Raw genomic sequence first — 16037 nt, 5'->3', positions numbered from 1 at the left:
CCAGACACATACACCCACTCACACCTATGAGTTACACCTAATTTACACATAACCTGCAATAGATATCTTTGGACTGAAGCGAAACAGAGCACATAAGGAGAGGATGAGCAATCTCTACGTAGATGGATTCAACCCAGGACCCACTTGCTTTGAGGCAACAGCGCTAACTGCTAAGCTACCCATGCTGCACCCAGTTGGGTTACCCTAAACACATCTGCAGAAAGCAGTGTTGTGGCCATTGCACGTTTCTCATCTTAAGCCTTAATTGTGGAGGTAGTGGTGTTTACTTATCCCCACCCTGACTTTGGGTCACTTGTTGGGATGTCAGTTTTCTTGCTGTCGAACTGATTAAACGAGGAATGGTGACGTGGGCTAAGCAGGAGCTCTGTGTGGGACAAACGTGATGAATGACTGCATGAATGAACACTGTCACCTGAATGAGAGAGATGGAGCGACTAGCCCGCCCGGCTGACTTCGTTCTTATGTGTTTGTATGTGTGTGTCCCCAGGCTGACATGTAAGATATCCTTTTGTGTCACTGTAGGTGTTTGGACATGGTAAAGCCAATGGAGAGCCCACCTGGGCCCTCCTTCTCACAGCTAGCATCTGTGAGATTGGCATCATCATCGCCTCCCTGGATGCTGTGGCACCCATCCTGTCCATGTAAGTGTAATGTGTAATCCCACACAGAGATCGAACACATTTCAGCAGCACAGGCCCACTGTGGATAAGGTGTCTCATCTGTGTCTCAGCTGTCTCTTCCTGCCCATCCATCTGTTTTTTGTTTTGTTTTGTTTTTTTGTCTGCTATCTCACCATCATTCTGTCTCTGTCTTATTCTCTCTATCTTTCCCTCTTGTATTGGAGATTTTTTTTTTTTTTTTTTTTTTGGTCTGCTGTCTCACCATCGTTCTGTCTCATTCTCTCCATCTTTCCCTCTCTGTATGTTTGGGTTATCTGACATAATGTGGGTATGAGCATATGGTTAGCACTGCAGGTGTGAATGGTTGTGAGGGTTTTTAAGTTCTTACTTTGACAGTTAAGTAATGTTGTTTAACTTCATTTAAGTCTTTGTTTATTTCACTTTATCTATTTCATAAAACATATTAAAGATCAGAAGTCTGTTTATAAGTAGATACGCAGACATCGGAGACACTAACATACTTAATTTCTGCATGAGAATGAGAAGTTTTTGGTAACCCTTAATGTAGCTCTGAGGGTAAACACTTGATAGCAACAAAAAATATATTACTACTGGTGACCTGCTATTAATATTCATTTATGTTCCTTCTAATCTTGTGTGCAAAATGTACAAAATTAGATTAAAAAATAAAGTCAAGGCGTTGTGTAGTGTAACATTATATTCCATTGCCTACCAACACGGGGATTGGCAGATTGAATCACCGTGTTACCTCCAACTTTGTCGGGCGTCCCTACAGACACAATTGGCTGTGTCTGCAGGTGGGAAGTCGGATGTGAGTATGTGTCCTGGTCGCTGCACTAGCGCCTCCTCTGGTTGGTCAGGGCGCCTGATCAGGGGGAGGGGGAACCGGGGGGAATAGCGTGATCCTCCCACGCGCTATGTCCCCCTGGTGAAACTCCTCACTGTCAGGTGCAAAGAAGCAGCTGGCGACTCCACATGTGTCGGAGGAGGCATGTGGTAGTCTGCAGCCCTTCCCGGATCAGCAGAGGGGGTGGAGCAGCGACCAGGACGGATCTAGAGAGTGGGGTGATTTGCCAAGTACAATTAGGGAGAAAAAGGGGGTAACTTGTCTCTGTCCTTCTCCCCCCAGGTTCTTCTTGATGTGCTACATGTTTGTCAACCTCGCCTGTGCACTGCAGACATTGCTAAGAACACCAAACTGGAGGCCCCGCTTCAAATTCTACCACTGGTGAGTGGCTGTGTCAGTTATTTTTCCAGAAACAGTTTTTAGGACATGAATTTCTGTAAAAGGAAAACGTTTGTTTCCATCACGACAATCAACATCTACATTATCATTATTCAGAAAGGACTCTTAAGTAGCAAAGATTTATAACACTTCATGGGTTTCATTGTAATGCATCTCAACTTGTAAACGTAAACCTCCTTGTAAACTGTACATTTCTGTCAAGTTTGTATAACTGCTTAGTCCTGAAACTTCGATTTTACTCAATAAGTCAGGCTACCTTCATTGAAAGATCTCATCATCACCCTTAGCTCCGTAGCTGTGCTCTCGTGGCTTCGTTTGACAGATTCTTGGCGGGTAAAAAAGTGTGTAGCATCAATCTCAGCCAGCAAAAACCTGAAAGGTATTTTTTTGTAATGATTTGCAAGTGCTGCATGTGCCATAATCAGCATGGAAGATCTTGAAATAGTCTGTGTCCGTCTTTATCGGCCCTGGCACTAGCTCAGTGGCAGCCGATCAAATATGAAACTTCTTATTTATAAGCTGTGGTTACTTTCCCAACTGGTGGTGTGAGTTAGCTGCACTTAGCAGTAGATCAGTCTACTTCCTGTCCTCTACAGGGCTCTCTCCTTCCTGGGCATGAGCCTTTGTCTGTCGCTCATGTTCATCTGCTCTTGGTACTACGCCATTGTTGCCATGGGGATTGCATCCTGCATCTACAAATACATTGAGTTCTGTGGGTAAGTGATAATTGTGCCAGCACTTCACCTTGCCCTTCTCAGAGGAAGCTGTTGATGAGAGGCAAAAATAAGGATCACATCTCGGCCTCCAGCTGAACGTCTGAATGTCTGAGTCTTTAAAAAAACGGTCTCTTTATCGTTGCCACAACAAATCTTTATTCCTCTGTCAGTAGTGATCAGGTTCTCTCACCTTAATGGAGGTCATGGAGAAAAGAAGCTTTAATAGAAAAGAAAGCAACACTGAATACTTTTTTCTAACGTGCTCATGTGCCATACTATAAATGTGTCGTGTGACAGAGCTGAAAAGGAGTGGGGCGACGGGATACGCGGCATCTCTCTCAGTGCCGCTCGCTTTGCCCTCATGAGGCTGGAGGAGGGACCACCGCACACCAAGAACTGGAGGTCAGTCCGCACAGTCTTGGACACGTCAGAACTAAACCATCATTAGATACTAATTTAAAGTCATAATCATAAAATCAATAACCCAATTGTATTTCTTGGTCAGTATATTTTTCATACAGAGCTCATCTTCATCATGTCATCACATCACATTCCTTTGTTAAAGCTGGTACAATAAGTTTTTCACTGATTATTTATCAGCCTCAATTTCATATTGATACCTCTATATGAATGAGACCATTAGCAAGAAAATTAGATATTGCTAAATAATGATTACAAATACTTGTTAAGTTTCAAGTTTATTTGTCATATACGAAAAGTAAATTTACACTTATTCTCATAATGAGATGCTTGTTTTGCTGGCTCAACACAAATGGAAAGTAAAAGTACTTATGAAAGTACTTTGAGAAATCACAGTGCAAGAATGTGCAAAACAGTCAGTGCAGAATTTGGAATGTTCTTTGTTTGACAGTGTGCTGCAATAGAGAATGTCTGCACAATAGGAAGGTAACATATGCAATGGTGTTGTAAACAGTAAACTTGTTCAAATGGCAGATTCTGCAGTTGGTAACAGTGGAAGGTTTCCCCATCAAATCGGATGAAATGATTTATGGCAGACAGACAGGAAACACAGCCACATTAAGAGATGTGCTACCTCATTACTGTAAATCATGAAAACACGTATTTTTTCCAAAACATAACTACTAAATGTGCTCTTACTAAATGTGCAATATAAATAAAGTTTGACTTGACTTGACATCTTCTAACTCTCCTCTTCAAAACAAATGCAGGTGTTTGTTACCAGAGAGTGAATATAGATCTTTGTGGGGCATGCGGGTAGTGTAGCAGTCTATTCCGTTGCCTACCAACACTGGGATTGCCGGTTTGAATCCCTTTGTTATCTCCAGCTTAGTCAGGCGCCCCTACAGATACAATTAGCCGTGTCTGCGGGTGGGAAGCCGGATGTGGGTATGTGTCCTGGTCGCTGCACTAGCGCCTCCTCTGGTTGGTCAGGGCACCTGTTTGAGGGGGAGGGGAACTGGGGGGAATAGCGTGATCCTCCCATGCGCTATGTCCCCCTGGTGAAACTCCTCACTGTCAGGTGAAAAGAAGCAGCTGGCGACTCCACATGTATCGGAGGAGGCATGTGGTAGTCTGCAGCCCTCCCCAGATCGGCAGAAGGGGTGGAGCAACAACCGGGACGGCTCAGAAAAGTGGAGTAATTCGCCAGATACAATTGGAGGAAATAGAAGGGGGATATATATATACTATATATAGTATATATATCTTTGTGCAAGAAGCAATGCTTATACAAACTGAAGTCTGTGAAACACTACTGATTTGGTTTACAGGGATGTGCAAAACCAACAGAAATCCTAGTAGCAGCTTTAATATGAGCCACTTTTTTCTGTTGCTGCTGTTCTCTCTCTGTCAGGCCTCAGATCCTAGTCCTGGTGAGCGTAGACGCCGAGCAGAACGTCGAGCAGCCTCGTCTGTTGTCCCTCACCAACCAACTAAAGGCAGGAAAAGGCCTGACCATTGTTGGCACCGCAGTGGAGGGAACCTTCCTCAACAGCTATGGCGAGGCCCAGCGGGCAGACCAGGTCGGTGCTGTGCTGCTCTCTCACCAAAATACTCACAAATATTTTGGGTTAACTCAGGGTGTGAACTACAGGGGAGCCCAGCGAGGAGCTCTCCTGAAAAAAATGGTTTGGAACATTTTGCTATGTACATTTCTGTATTGTTTTCTATCGCAGTGAATTGTGTTGTGCATGCATTAAGTACTGGACGTGGTGAGTATTGGGCCAGATTGGGAGTCCTACTTGATGTAGTGGGACGTCCAGATGTCCTACTTGCCAAAAGGAATACGAAGCGGTGCAGTGGCCTCTCGCTTCCTGGTGTAGTGATCGCTGCGGGTCCATCAGGACCTTAGCATATGGCCACTCCTACGCACATGTGTCCGCAGCAGCACCTTCTCGTGGTACCTCCTGTTTTCACAAAGTCTGCTGTGGGGGCGACCGGGTTCCCAGTGGTATAACTGGGTCGGTCGATTGGACTCGTTAGCCTTGGTTGGCAGCCAGTCTAGGAGAAGGACAACTCTGATTTCAAACCTGGGTAGATGAAGCTTGTTAGCCTGTCGGGCAGTTCATCTAGGAGAAGGCAAACTCTGATTTATAACCCCCGCTGCCTTACGCGTATACTCATCTATGGAAAAAGGCTTCGGGAAGAAACCCTGAGGAAAAACCTGCATCCGTCTCCATTGCCAGTTGTCTTGCTAGTCTTGCCACTGGTAGTAGGTGGTCTCGGACGAGAGAGTGGGGTTGATGATGCGGAACTCTTCCTCACTTTAATCATTGCGCAAGTCATCAATCATCCATCACAGGGTGACTAGATGGTCCTCGTCGCTGCGACGGACGAATAACAACAAAGTACTGGACAATATGGAAGCTATCGTTATCTCAATAATGAAAGTGAATTTTACACTTTATCAATATACAGATGGGTGATGAATAAAAGGAAAAACCTGAATGCTTGACCCCTAAAGTGAGGAGGTCCGGGGGCTCTGTTATGCTGTGGGGGGCATTTTCCTGGCATGGTTTGGGTCCACTTGTCCCCTTAGAGGGAAGGGCCACTGCAAATCAATATAAAGTTATTCTGAGTGGTCACCTTTATCCTATGATGAAACATCTCTATCCTGATGGGAGTGGTCTCTTTCAGGATGACAATGCCCCCATCCACAGGGCACGAGGGGTCACTGAATGGTTTGATGAGGATGAACATGATGTAAATCATATGCTATGGCCTTCAGTCACCAGATCTCAACCCAGTTGAACACCCATGGGAGATTTTGGACCGACGTGTTAGACAGCGCTATCACCACCATCATAAAAACACCAAACGAGGGAATATGAAGGGTGTCCATCCCTAGAGTTCAGAGACTTGTTGAATCTATGACAAGGAGCAATGAAGCTGTTCTGGAGGCTGTAGGTGGACCAACACCTTACTAAGGCACTTCATGTTGGTTTTTCCTTGAATTTGTCACTCATCTGTATCATCTGTTTACATAGGAAGAAATAGAATATTTAAGATCCATTTGAGGTTCATCGCATTGAACGATTTGCTTATGTAAAGAATGACATTAAACCAAAACTAGCTTTCAAATAATACTCCCTCAGACATTCCAGACCTCTTTTTTTTTTTTAGAGATGTTAGGTAATAGATTCTGATTATCATTAATTCAGACAACAAAATATTAGGTAAAAGTATATTAGGATGGCACGGTGGCCCAGTGGTTAGCGCTGTCGCCTCACAGCAAGAGGGTCCTGGGTTCGAACCCTGGGGTTGTCCAACCTTGGAGGTCATCCCAGGTCCTTTCTGTGTGGAATTTGCATGTTCTCCCCATGTCTGTGGTGGGTTTCCTCCGGGTGCTCCGGTTTCCCCCACCTTCAAAAGAAACATGCATGTTAGGGTTAATACTCCTGTCTGTTCCCTGACCAAGGCAATGGTCCCCAGGCACTGCATGAAGGTGGCAGCCCACTGCTGCTACACAGATCACAGCTAGGATGGGTTAATTTGCAGGAAATGAATTTCCCCAAGGGGAATAATAAAGGAAACGTAATCTAACTTAATCTTATGTAGGCTTGCATCATGGAGGTTTTGTTTCCAATTACTCATTTTAAGTCCTCTCTATGGAACCCAATGCAACAAGTGAGCTCCCCAGAAAAGCCACGGTATAGTTCACACACATGTTAATGATGAAGAGGAACAATACACTATATGCACACTGTACATTTATAGAGTACATCATCATATACAGTACAATGCATGTAATCAGTGGTTTTGTATCACTCTACCATTACTCTTTTCTCTTGCTATGCTTCCAGTCTTTGCGTAAGCTGATGGAGACAGAGAAGGTGAAGGGCTTCTCCCAGGTGGTCATCTCCTCCAATCTGAGAGATGGCACATCCCACCTCATCCAGGTGGGAGGACTGGGTGGCCTCAAACACAACACTGTACTGATCAGCTGGCCCCGCAACTGGAAACGGGCCGAGGACCATCAGCGCTGTAGGAATTTTATTGGTAAGTTTTAAGTAACTGGTGAAATAACGGCTCTTTCGGGTGTCAGGTTCGAACTAAGTGGGTTGAACCTTTACCGGGGAAGCAAAATGGGCCCTTTTTTTTTCTTTAACAAATCAATATCTCCCCTCCAAACTACTACCAGGATGACTTTCCTCAAATGGGCAAATGGAGGTTTTTTTCCTCCTCAGGGATTCTTTTATCTTTCATAGCAAAGGTATTGCTTCCATCTCTGTGCAGAGGTGGTAAGAGAGACGACTGTGGCCAGCCTGGCCTTGCTGGTTCCTAAGAACATTGCAAGCTACCCATCCAATGGAGAGCGCTTCACTGAAGGCCACATAGACGTTTGGTGGATCGTCCATGATGGAGGCATGCTGATGCTCCTGCCCTTCCTGCTGCGCCAGCACAAGGTAGGGAGCTATGTCCCTCTGCAAAAGAGTGACATTAACCTGTTTTCACGGTAAAGGTTTTATAACGTAATGATAGAGTCACATGATGATAGCTGAGTGTGTATGTAGGAAGATATTCCACAAAGAGTACACAACTCTTTAAGTTAGATAGAAACGGGTGTCTGGGTGTCTATTCTGTTGCCTACCAACATGGGGATCGCCGGTTTGAATCCCCGTGTGTCCTCCAGTTTGGTCGGGCATCTCTACAGACACAATTGGCTGTGTCTGTGGGTGGGAAGCCGGATGTGGGTGTGTGTCCTGGTTGCTGCACTAGCGCCTCCTTTGGTCGGTCAGGGTGCCTGTTTGGGGGGGAGGGGGAACTGGAGGGAATAGCGTGATCCTCCCATGCACTACGTCCCCCTGGTGAAACTCCTCATTGTCAGGTGAAAAGAAGCGGCTGGTGACTCCACATGTATCGGAGGAGACATGTGGTAGTCTGCAGCCCTCCCCGGATCGACAGAGGGGGTGTCGCAGCGACTGGGATGGCTTGGAAGAGTGGGGTAATTGGCTGGATACAACTGGGGGGAAAGGGGGGGGGTCTGTCCCTCTGCAAAAGAGTGACATTAACCTGTTTTCACGGTGAACGTATTATAATGTAATGATAGAGTCACATGTTGATAGCTGAGTGTGTATGTAGGAAGATATTCCACAAAGAGTACACAACCCTTCAAGGTAGATAGAAACAGTGCCTGTTTCGACACACTGAAAAATCGCCCAACGGCACATTCAGTATCTGATAGTGTTTGGTTTCCTGCGTTGTGCTGACAGGTGTGGAGGAAATGCAAGATGCGCATTTTCACTGTGGCACAGATGGACGACAACAGCATCCAGATGAAGAAAGACCTGATCACCTTCCTCTATCACTTGCGCATTGACGCCGAGGTGGAGGTAGTGGAGATGGTGAGAAACATGTCTGTCTGGTTCATCTGTTATTCCCATCAGGAGACGGTGTTTCTGTGGCGTTTCCTAAGAAAACATCCAGTAGAGGACTTGTTTTAAAATAACAGTAAATAAATATCATGATGAGTAAAGTGTTGCATTTGCAGTATGGTTGGTGAGCATTTCATAGAAGACCAGTGTATAATCTGATCCTTTGCCTTCGAAAGCTCGACGGTGACGTCTCGGCCTACACCTATGAAAAGACTTTGGTGATGGAGCAACGCTCGCAGATCCTCAAACAAATGCATCTGACCAAGAATGAGATGGAGAGAGAGGTGAGTCAAGATGGTGTGTTTTCTATGGAACCAACTGCATGATGGACTAACCTCAAAAAGGCTTCATGGCATTTCGTTTCATTTCATGTAGACTCATTCTGCCGAAAAGCACCACAGGAGCGCCACAGGAGGTCATTCCTGCCTGTGGCCATCAAACTTTACAACTCCTCCCTCAGACTCAGACTGTCTGAGACTCTGAGTTAATGGTCATTGGATTGGCCCTGTCGAGTTTTGTTTGTGCTGCTTGTTGTGTGCTGCGGTAGTGCAGTTTAGATAGGGTGTTATGTGCACCATGCTTGTTGAAATATTTTGTTGTTATTTCTATTTCTTGTTTATCTTTTATTTCTGTTTGTTTCTGTTTCTATTTTCTTATCTTGTTAGTTTTTAGTTATTAGAGCGTGAGTGTCTGTAATAGAACTCAATTTCCCCTTGGGGATAAATAAAGTATTCTAATTCTGATTCTGATGTATGCAAGTGCATGAAGCGAAATGACAAAGTGTTCCTGGCTAATCGCCTATAACCACATTAACTGCTGAGCTGCACGAGTTATCCTGATATTCTAAGTCAATATTGGCTCTTGCAGAAAATTATGCTTATCCAGACTGCGCATCCATCACCCACTCAGTTCTAAATGTTGTACATGGCAAGAGATGGATTTTGAATTAAATTTTTAATCAGTGCTGTAAATTAGATCTTTGTCTGGGCCTGCGCTGAATTGTCTGTCTCATTCATCAGAACGAAAGTATGATTAAAAGGCTATAGATAAAGTAAATGTTAAGGATGATGGTTGAGATCAGCAGCCTCCGCATTACAATGAAAACTGATCCTGCAGGTTGCAGGTTTATAGATATACGTTACTTGTTCCCTTGTTTTGCATTTATTGTTAGTTTAACCTCAGAATCACCTGTCTGTTGTGGTCAAAAACAGTAGGTTCTGTTCAGTGTCAAACGGGTGGCTATTTCACCGTGGGAGGGAATTTCTGCTTTCAGCTCTTTATTTATGACAACATATTCTTTTGGTTTTGATCACAATAGATCCAGAGTATTACAGATTTCTCCCGGGGCTCCATCCGCCGTAAAAACCCGCCCACCCTGCGCTCTCAGCAGAGCACTGAGGAGGGAGCAAGTGTGGCGGAGAAACCAGAAGAAGAGGTATGGGCCATTATTTTCTCCCTCATAACGATATTCCATTCAAATTCCAGTGTACTGGGCGTCCGGGTGGCGTGGCGTTCTATTCCGTTGCCTACCAACACAGGGGACCGCCAGATCGAATCCCCGTGTTATCTCCGGCTTGGTCGGGCGTCCCTACAGACACAATTTGCCGTGTCTGCGGGTGGGAAGCCGGATGTGGGTATGTGTCCTGGTCGCTGCACTAGCGCCTCCTATGATCAGTCGGCGCGCCTGTCCAGATGGGAGGGGGAACTGAGGGAATAGCATGATCCTCCCACGCACTACATCCCCCTGGCGAAACTCCTTACTGTCAGGTGAAAAGAAGCGGCTGGTGACTCCACATGTATCATAGGAAGCATGTGGTGGTCTGCAGGGTTCCCCGGATTGGCGGAGGGGGTGAAGCTGTGATTGGGATGGCTTGGAAAATAGGGTAATTGGCCCAGTGTAATTGGAGAGAAAATGCAAGGAAAATCCAAAAAAAAAAAAAAATCCAGTATATTATCTGTACTCACCTCATGCTCTCCTCCACTCTCTGCCAGTGACTTCACTCATACCTGAGCTCTCTATCCATCACCTCTGATGTGGCTCATCAGTTGAATTCTGTCTTATGTTTGTCTACTGTCTGTCCATGCTCTGACTTGGATAACATTTTTCAGCTGTAGTATTATCTGAGAGCATGTATGGTGACAGGCATGGGCGCAAGTCCATGAATACCACAACCACTAACCCCTCCACAGGGTTAGTGGTTGTGTCAGGAAGGGCATCCGCCGTCAGATTTCATATGATGTAAAATCATTATACGGATTGAGAAGACCATACCAGATCGGTCAAGGCCTGGGTTAACAACGACCACCCAGGGCCGGATTAAATGGATAGATTACACTAAACCGAGCATTTTTCTTGGGCCCCCCTCCCCCTCCCCACCCACCCCCAAACAAGTACATTTTGATACTCTGTAAACAAACAATATTACTTTTAACTGCCACATAGTTATTATGGTTAATTAGTTGGGTATATATTTTTGTTTATTATTATCTATAATACTAAGAAAACATCCAGTAGAGGACTTGTTTTAAAATAACAGTAAATATCTGTATCTATACATTTTTGTCCCGGTGGCTACGGTCTAGTCCCCCTCCCCCTCCCCACCCACCCCTAAACAAGTACATTTTGATACTTTGTAAACAAACAATATTACTTTTAACTGCCACATAGTTATTATGGTTAATTAGTTGGGTATATATTTTTGTTTATTATTATCTATTTATAGTTTAAAATATTTTATGTTAAATATTTTTAATTTAGACCAAAAGCTGATGTTTTTTCCGTCTGTCTGGGCCCCCCTGTGGCAATTAGACCCTAGGCAGCTGCCTAGTTTGCCTATGCCTAGATCCGGCCCTGCAACCGCCATCGGTGCTGTGCCCTCACAGGGTACCGGTGGAAACTATCAAATCCACTGTGGCGACCCCCGGGAAACAGGGACCTAGCCGAACGAAGAAGAAGTATTATCTGAGAGCACGTACCACCTCAGCACAGACACAGGGATTACAGAAGATGTTTCCTTTTTCTGTATCTACACATTTTTGTCCCGATGGCTACGGTCTAGTCACCCTGCATTGGAGGTTCACTTGAGCTGACACGTGTCTCTTTCTTTCACTCCGTCGTGTTGTCATGTCACGGTGTTCCTCTCTTAGGCTGTTGCTGTCTCCCACCCAAAACAGGTCCAGCTGATTCATAGTAAGAATGCTGCCCCCACCCCCACCAGCCCCACGTCACCCACTGCCCCTGCAGGGGACACCTCCAGCCTTGACGTCGAGGTGCAGAGGACCTGGACAGACAACAAAGGCACAGATAAGGGGAAGAATCAGGCGGCGGCAACAGCGACGGCACACACAGAGGCGGGCAAAGACATCTTCAACATGAAGCCGTGAGTGTCCCGTCACTTTCACTCAGCTCCGCCTTACTCTTAAAGCCTGGGCAATGGACTTGACACCACATAAACATAGAACAAGAACATGAGTATATGGAAAACATTTACGTGTCTTGTCTCAGCCCACATTTAAGGTTACGAGGTAATAAAATTACATCTTTCCTGTGTTTTATGATTGTCGTTTTCTTCCCACCATGCTGCAGAGAATGGGAAAATTTGTAAGTACAGTTCAGCGGCTTGTACCGAGATGTAGTGTGTGACCTGAACAGTGAAAGGTGTTTTCATAAAGTGAATAAAACGCCCTGGCCCAATTGTGTTTTCTTATCAGGAACCAGTCCAATTTGAGGCGCATGCACACAGCGCTACGACTGAATGAGGTCATTGTGAAGAAGTCCAAGGAGGCAAAACTGGTTCTACTCAACATGCCTGGACCACCGAAGAACCGCATGGGCGATGAGAACTGTATGTCAATGCCCTATTATGCCTTATATTTGGACCAAAATCAGTCATCAGATTTAACTTTTCACGTCTAAAAACCTCAAAGACGGCAAAATAAAACATTGTGCAACTATTTCTTTTCCCGTTTGTACATGACTAGTGTGTTTTTAAACTTTTACTCATAACTGTTCTCAATTTTCTCAAGCACTATGAGGGAGTGGTTTAGTCTTCATTAATATTCATGAGATGAGCTTTGCGTGACAAGTACAAGCAAGGGTTGCTGGTGAGGGGCATCCGGGTAGCGTAGTGGTCTATTCCGTTGCATACCAACATGGGGATCGCCGGTTCGAATCCCCGTATTACCTCCAGCTTGATCGGCCATCCCTACAGACACAATTGACCATGTCTGTGGGTGGGAAGCCGGATGTGGCTATGTGTCCTGGTCACTGCACTAGCGCCTCCTCTGGTCAGTCAGGGTGCCTGTTCCGTGGGGGGGGGACTGGGGGTAATAGTGTGATCCTCCCACGTGCTACATCCCCCTGGTGAAACTCCTCACTGTCAGGTGAAAAGAAGTGGCTGGTGACTCCACATGTATTGGAGGAGGCATGTGGTAGTTTGCAGCCCTCCCCGGATTGGCAGAGGGGGTGGAGCAGTGACCGGGATGGCTCAGAAAAGTGGGGTAATTGGCCAGGTAACTACTACTACTACTACTTTTGGCTGCTCCCGTTAGGGGTCGCCACAGCGGCTCATTCGTTTTCATTTCTTCCTGTCTTCTGCATCTTCCTCTGTCACACCAGCCACCTGCATATCTTCCCTCACCACATCCATAAACCTCCTCTTTGGCCTTCCTCTTTTCCTTTTCCCTGGCAGCTCCATATTCAGCATCCTTCTCCCAATATACCCAGCACCTCTCTTCCACACATGTCCAAACCATCTCAATCTTGCCTCTCTTGCTTTGTCTCCAAACCGTCCAACTTGAGCTGTCCCTCTAATACAACCGTTCCTAATCCTGTCCTTCTTCGTCACTCCCAATGAAAATCGTAGTATCTTCAACTCTGCCACCTCCAGCTCCGCCTCCTGTCTTTTCGTCAGTGCCACTGTCTCCAAACCATATAACATAGCTACTCTCACAACCATCTTGTAAACCTTCCCTTCAACTCTTGCTGGTACCCTTCTGTCGCAAATCACTCCTGACACTCTTCTCCACCCACTCCACCCTGCCTGCACTCTCTTCTTCACCTCTCCTGCACTCCCTGTTACTTTGGACAGTTGACCCCCAAGTATTTAAAGTCATATGCCTTCGTCACCTCCACTCCTTGCATCCTCACCATTCCACTGTCCTCCCTCTCATTCATGCATATATATTCCGTCTTGCTCCTACTGACTTTCATTCCTCTTCTCTCCAGTGCATACCTCCACCTCTCCAGGCTCTCCTCATCCTGCACCCTACTCTCGCTACAGATCACAATGTCATCCGCGAACATCATCGTCCATGGAGACTCCTGCCCGATCTTGTCTGTCAACCTGTCCGTCACCATTGCAAACAAGAAAGGGCTCAGAGCCGATCCTTGATGTAATCCCACCTCCACCTTGAACCCATCTGTCATTCCAACCACACACCTCACCACTGTCACACTTCCCTCATACATATCCTGCACCACTCCTACATACTTCTCTGCAACTCCCTATGACTTCCTCATACAATACCACACCTCCTCTCTCGGCACCCTGTCGTGTGCTTTCTCTAAATCCACAAAGACACAATGTAATGCCTTCTGGCCTTCTCTATACTTCTCAATCAACATTCCCAAAGCAAACATCACATCTGTGGTGCTCTTTCGTGGCATGAAACCATACTGCTGCTCGCCAATCGTCACCTCTCCTCTTAACCTAACTTCTATTACTCTTTCCCAAATCTTCATGCTGTGGCTGATCAACTTTATACCTCTGTAGTTGCTACAGTTCTGCACATCGCCCTTATTCTTGAAAATCGGTACCAGTATGCTTCTTCTCCACTCCTCAGGCATCCTCTCACTTTCCAAGATTGTGTTAAACAATCTAGTTAAAAACCCCACCACCATCTCTCCTAAACATCTCCATGCCTCCACAGGTATGTCATCAGGACCAACTGCCTTTCCACTCTTCATCCTCTTCATAGCTGCCCTCACTTCCACCTTGCTAATCCACCGCACGTGCTGATTCACTATCCCCATATCAGCCAACTTTTTCTCTCATTTTCTTCATCAGCCCCTCAAAGTACTCCTTCCTCCTTCTCAACACACTCTCCTTGCTTGTCAGCACATTTTCATCTCTATTCTTGATCGCCCTAACCTGTTGCACATCCGTCCCTCTGTCTAGCCAATCGGTATAAGTAATTTTCTCCTTCCTTAGTGTCTAACCTCTTATACAACTCACCTACGCCTTTTCCTTTGCCACCTCTCTCTTTGCTTTACACTGCATCTCCTTGTACTCCTGTCTACTCTCTTCATCTGTCTGACTATCCCACTTCTTCGCCAACCTCTTCCTCTGTATACTCTGCTGTACTTCCTCAGTCCACCACCAAGTCTCCTTGTCTTCCTTCCTCTGTCCTGATGTCACACCAAGTACCTTCCTAGCTGTCTCCCTCACTATTTCTGCAGTGGTTGCCCAGCCATTCGGCAACTCTTTCACTACCACCCAGTGCCTGTCTTAACTCCTGCCTGAACTCCACACAACAGTCTTCCTTCTTCAACTTCCACCATTTGATCTTCGGCTCTGCCTTCACTCGCTTCCTCTTCTTGGTCTCCAAAGTCATCCTACAGACCACCAGCCGATGCTTCCTAGCTACATTCTCCCCTGACACCACCTTGAAGTCTCCAATCCCGACTTTAAGCTTAACATATTTTAAACATCATCCTGTTGTATCAGTATTGATGTATTGTATGAACATGTCAGTGCAATAGCTGTAGAAATATGTTTTCAGCCGTATCATGGTATATCTGATCGAGATAGATGAATCCGGCCATCCGTCTGCCCAGCTCCATTTCTAAACTCTCTCTCTCTCTCTCTCTCTCTCTCTCTCTCTCTCTCTCTCTCTCTCTCTCTCTCTCAGATATGGAGTTCCTTGAGGTCCTCACTGAAGGACTGAATCGAGTCCTACTGGTGCGCGGAGGAGGACGTGAGGTCATCACCATCTACTCCTGAGACATCGGTCTTTTATTAATGCCGCTGGATTCACCCCAGCTGACATCCAGATGGACTGTACCCTCTGCCCTCCTTCACCTTCAGAAACCTGTTTTACATCCACCCAGTCATCCTTACCACACCTGTCACTCAAACAGCAGCTTTCCCCAGACTGTCTACCCTCTGGTGTCCCAACAGTACCATACGTTTAATACCGTGAGCCTAGCTGTAGCTGTCGTTTCTACTGTTACATGGAGAATTATGTAATTCACATTTTTGTTGTTCATTTGTCAGTTGATGATAAGCAGATGAGTCGATATTCTGTCTCCACACCGAGGAGCGCATATTTCAAATGCACGTGTCCTACTTCGCAATTCCCTTTGTCACTTTGATGGGTTTTTCCATTTTCTCCCTCGTTTAACAGTTTTAGCATCATTCAGTCATTTAGATTTAGTTTTCTAATGGATGAGGTTCACTTGAAAAAAGAGGGATTGTTCTTTAGCGTAATTTGTTCTCATTTTCTATTATTTATTTGTTCTTCACGCGTATTGATTAATTTATTTATTCTTCTATTT

At 45.6% G+C, this 16037-nt stretch overlaps 1 protein-coding gene across 1 annotated transcript in view; it reads left to right on the top strand.

Annotated features, from left to right (window-relative positions):
• The window catches only part of slc12a5b (solute carrier family 12 member 5b), a 54336-nt gene extending 38853 nt beyond the window's left edge, over positions 1-15483 (top strand). The window contains exons 13-26 of the mRNA XM_056275332.1: positions 544-662; positions 1792-1890; positions 2505-2624; positions 2922-3026; positions 4459-4627; positions 6908-7103; positions 7341-7510; positions 8318-8449; positions 8656-8763; positions 9798-9914; positions 11627-11859; positions 12066-12080; positions 12191-12324; positions 15392-15483. Coding sequence (XP_056131307.1) covers positions 544-662; positions 1792-1890; positions 2505-2624; positions 2922-3026; positions 4459-4627; positions 6908-7103; positions 7341-7510; positions 8318-8449; positions 8656-8763; positions 9798-9914; positions 11627-11859; positions 12066-12080; positions 12191-12324; positions 15392-15483 — 1809 coding nt within the window. The remainder of the gene's footprint in view (positions 1-543; positions 663-1791; positions 1891-2504; positions 2625-2921; positions 3027-4458; positions 4628-6907; positions 7104-7340; positions 7511-8317; positions 8450-8655; positions 8764-9797; positions 9915-11626; positions 11860-12065; positions 12081-12190; positions 12325-15391) is intronic.
• The last annotated feature ends 554 nt before the right edge of the window (positions 15484-16037 follow it).

The sequence above is a fragment of the Lampris incognitus genome, chromosome 2 (assembly GCF_029633865.1).
Source record: "Lampris incognitus isolate fLamInc1 chromosome 2, fLamInc1.hap2, whole genome shotgun sequence".
In the NCBI taxonomy this organism is placed as follows: domain Eukaryota; kingdom Metazoa; phylum Chordata; class Actinopteri; order Lampriformes; family Lampridae; genus Lampris; species Lampris incognitus.
Note: the sequence above shows the minus strand (reverse complement) of the source record. Positions and strands in the feature narration are given on the sequence as shown.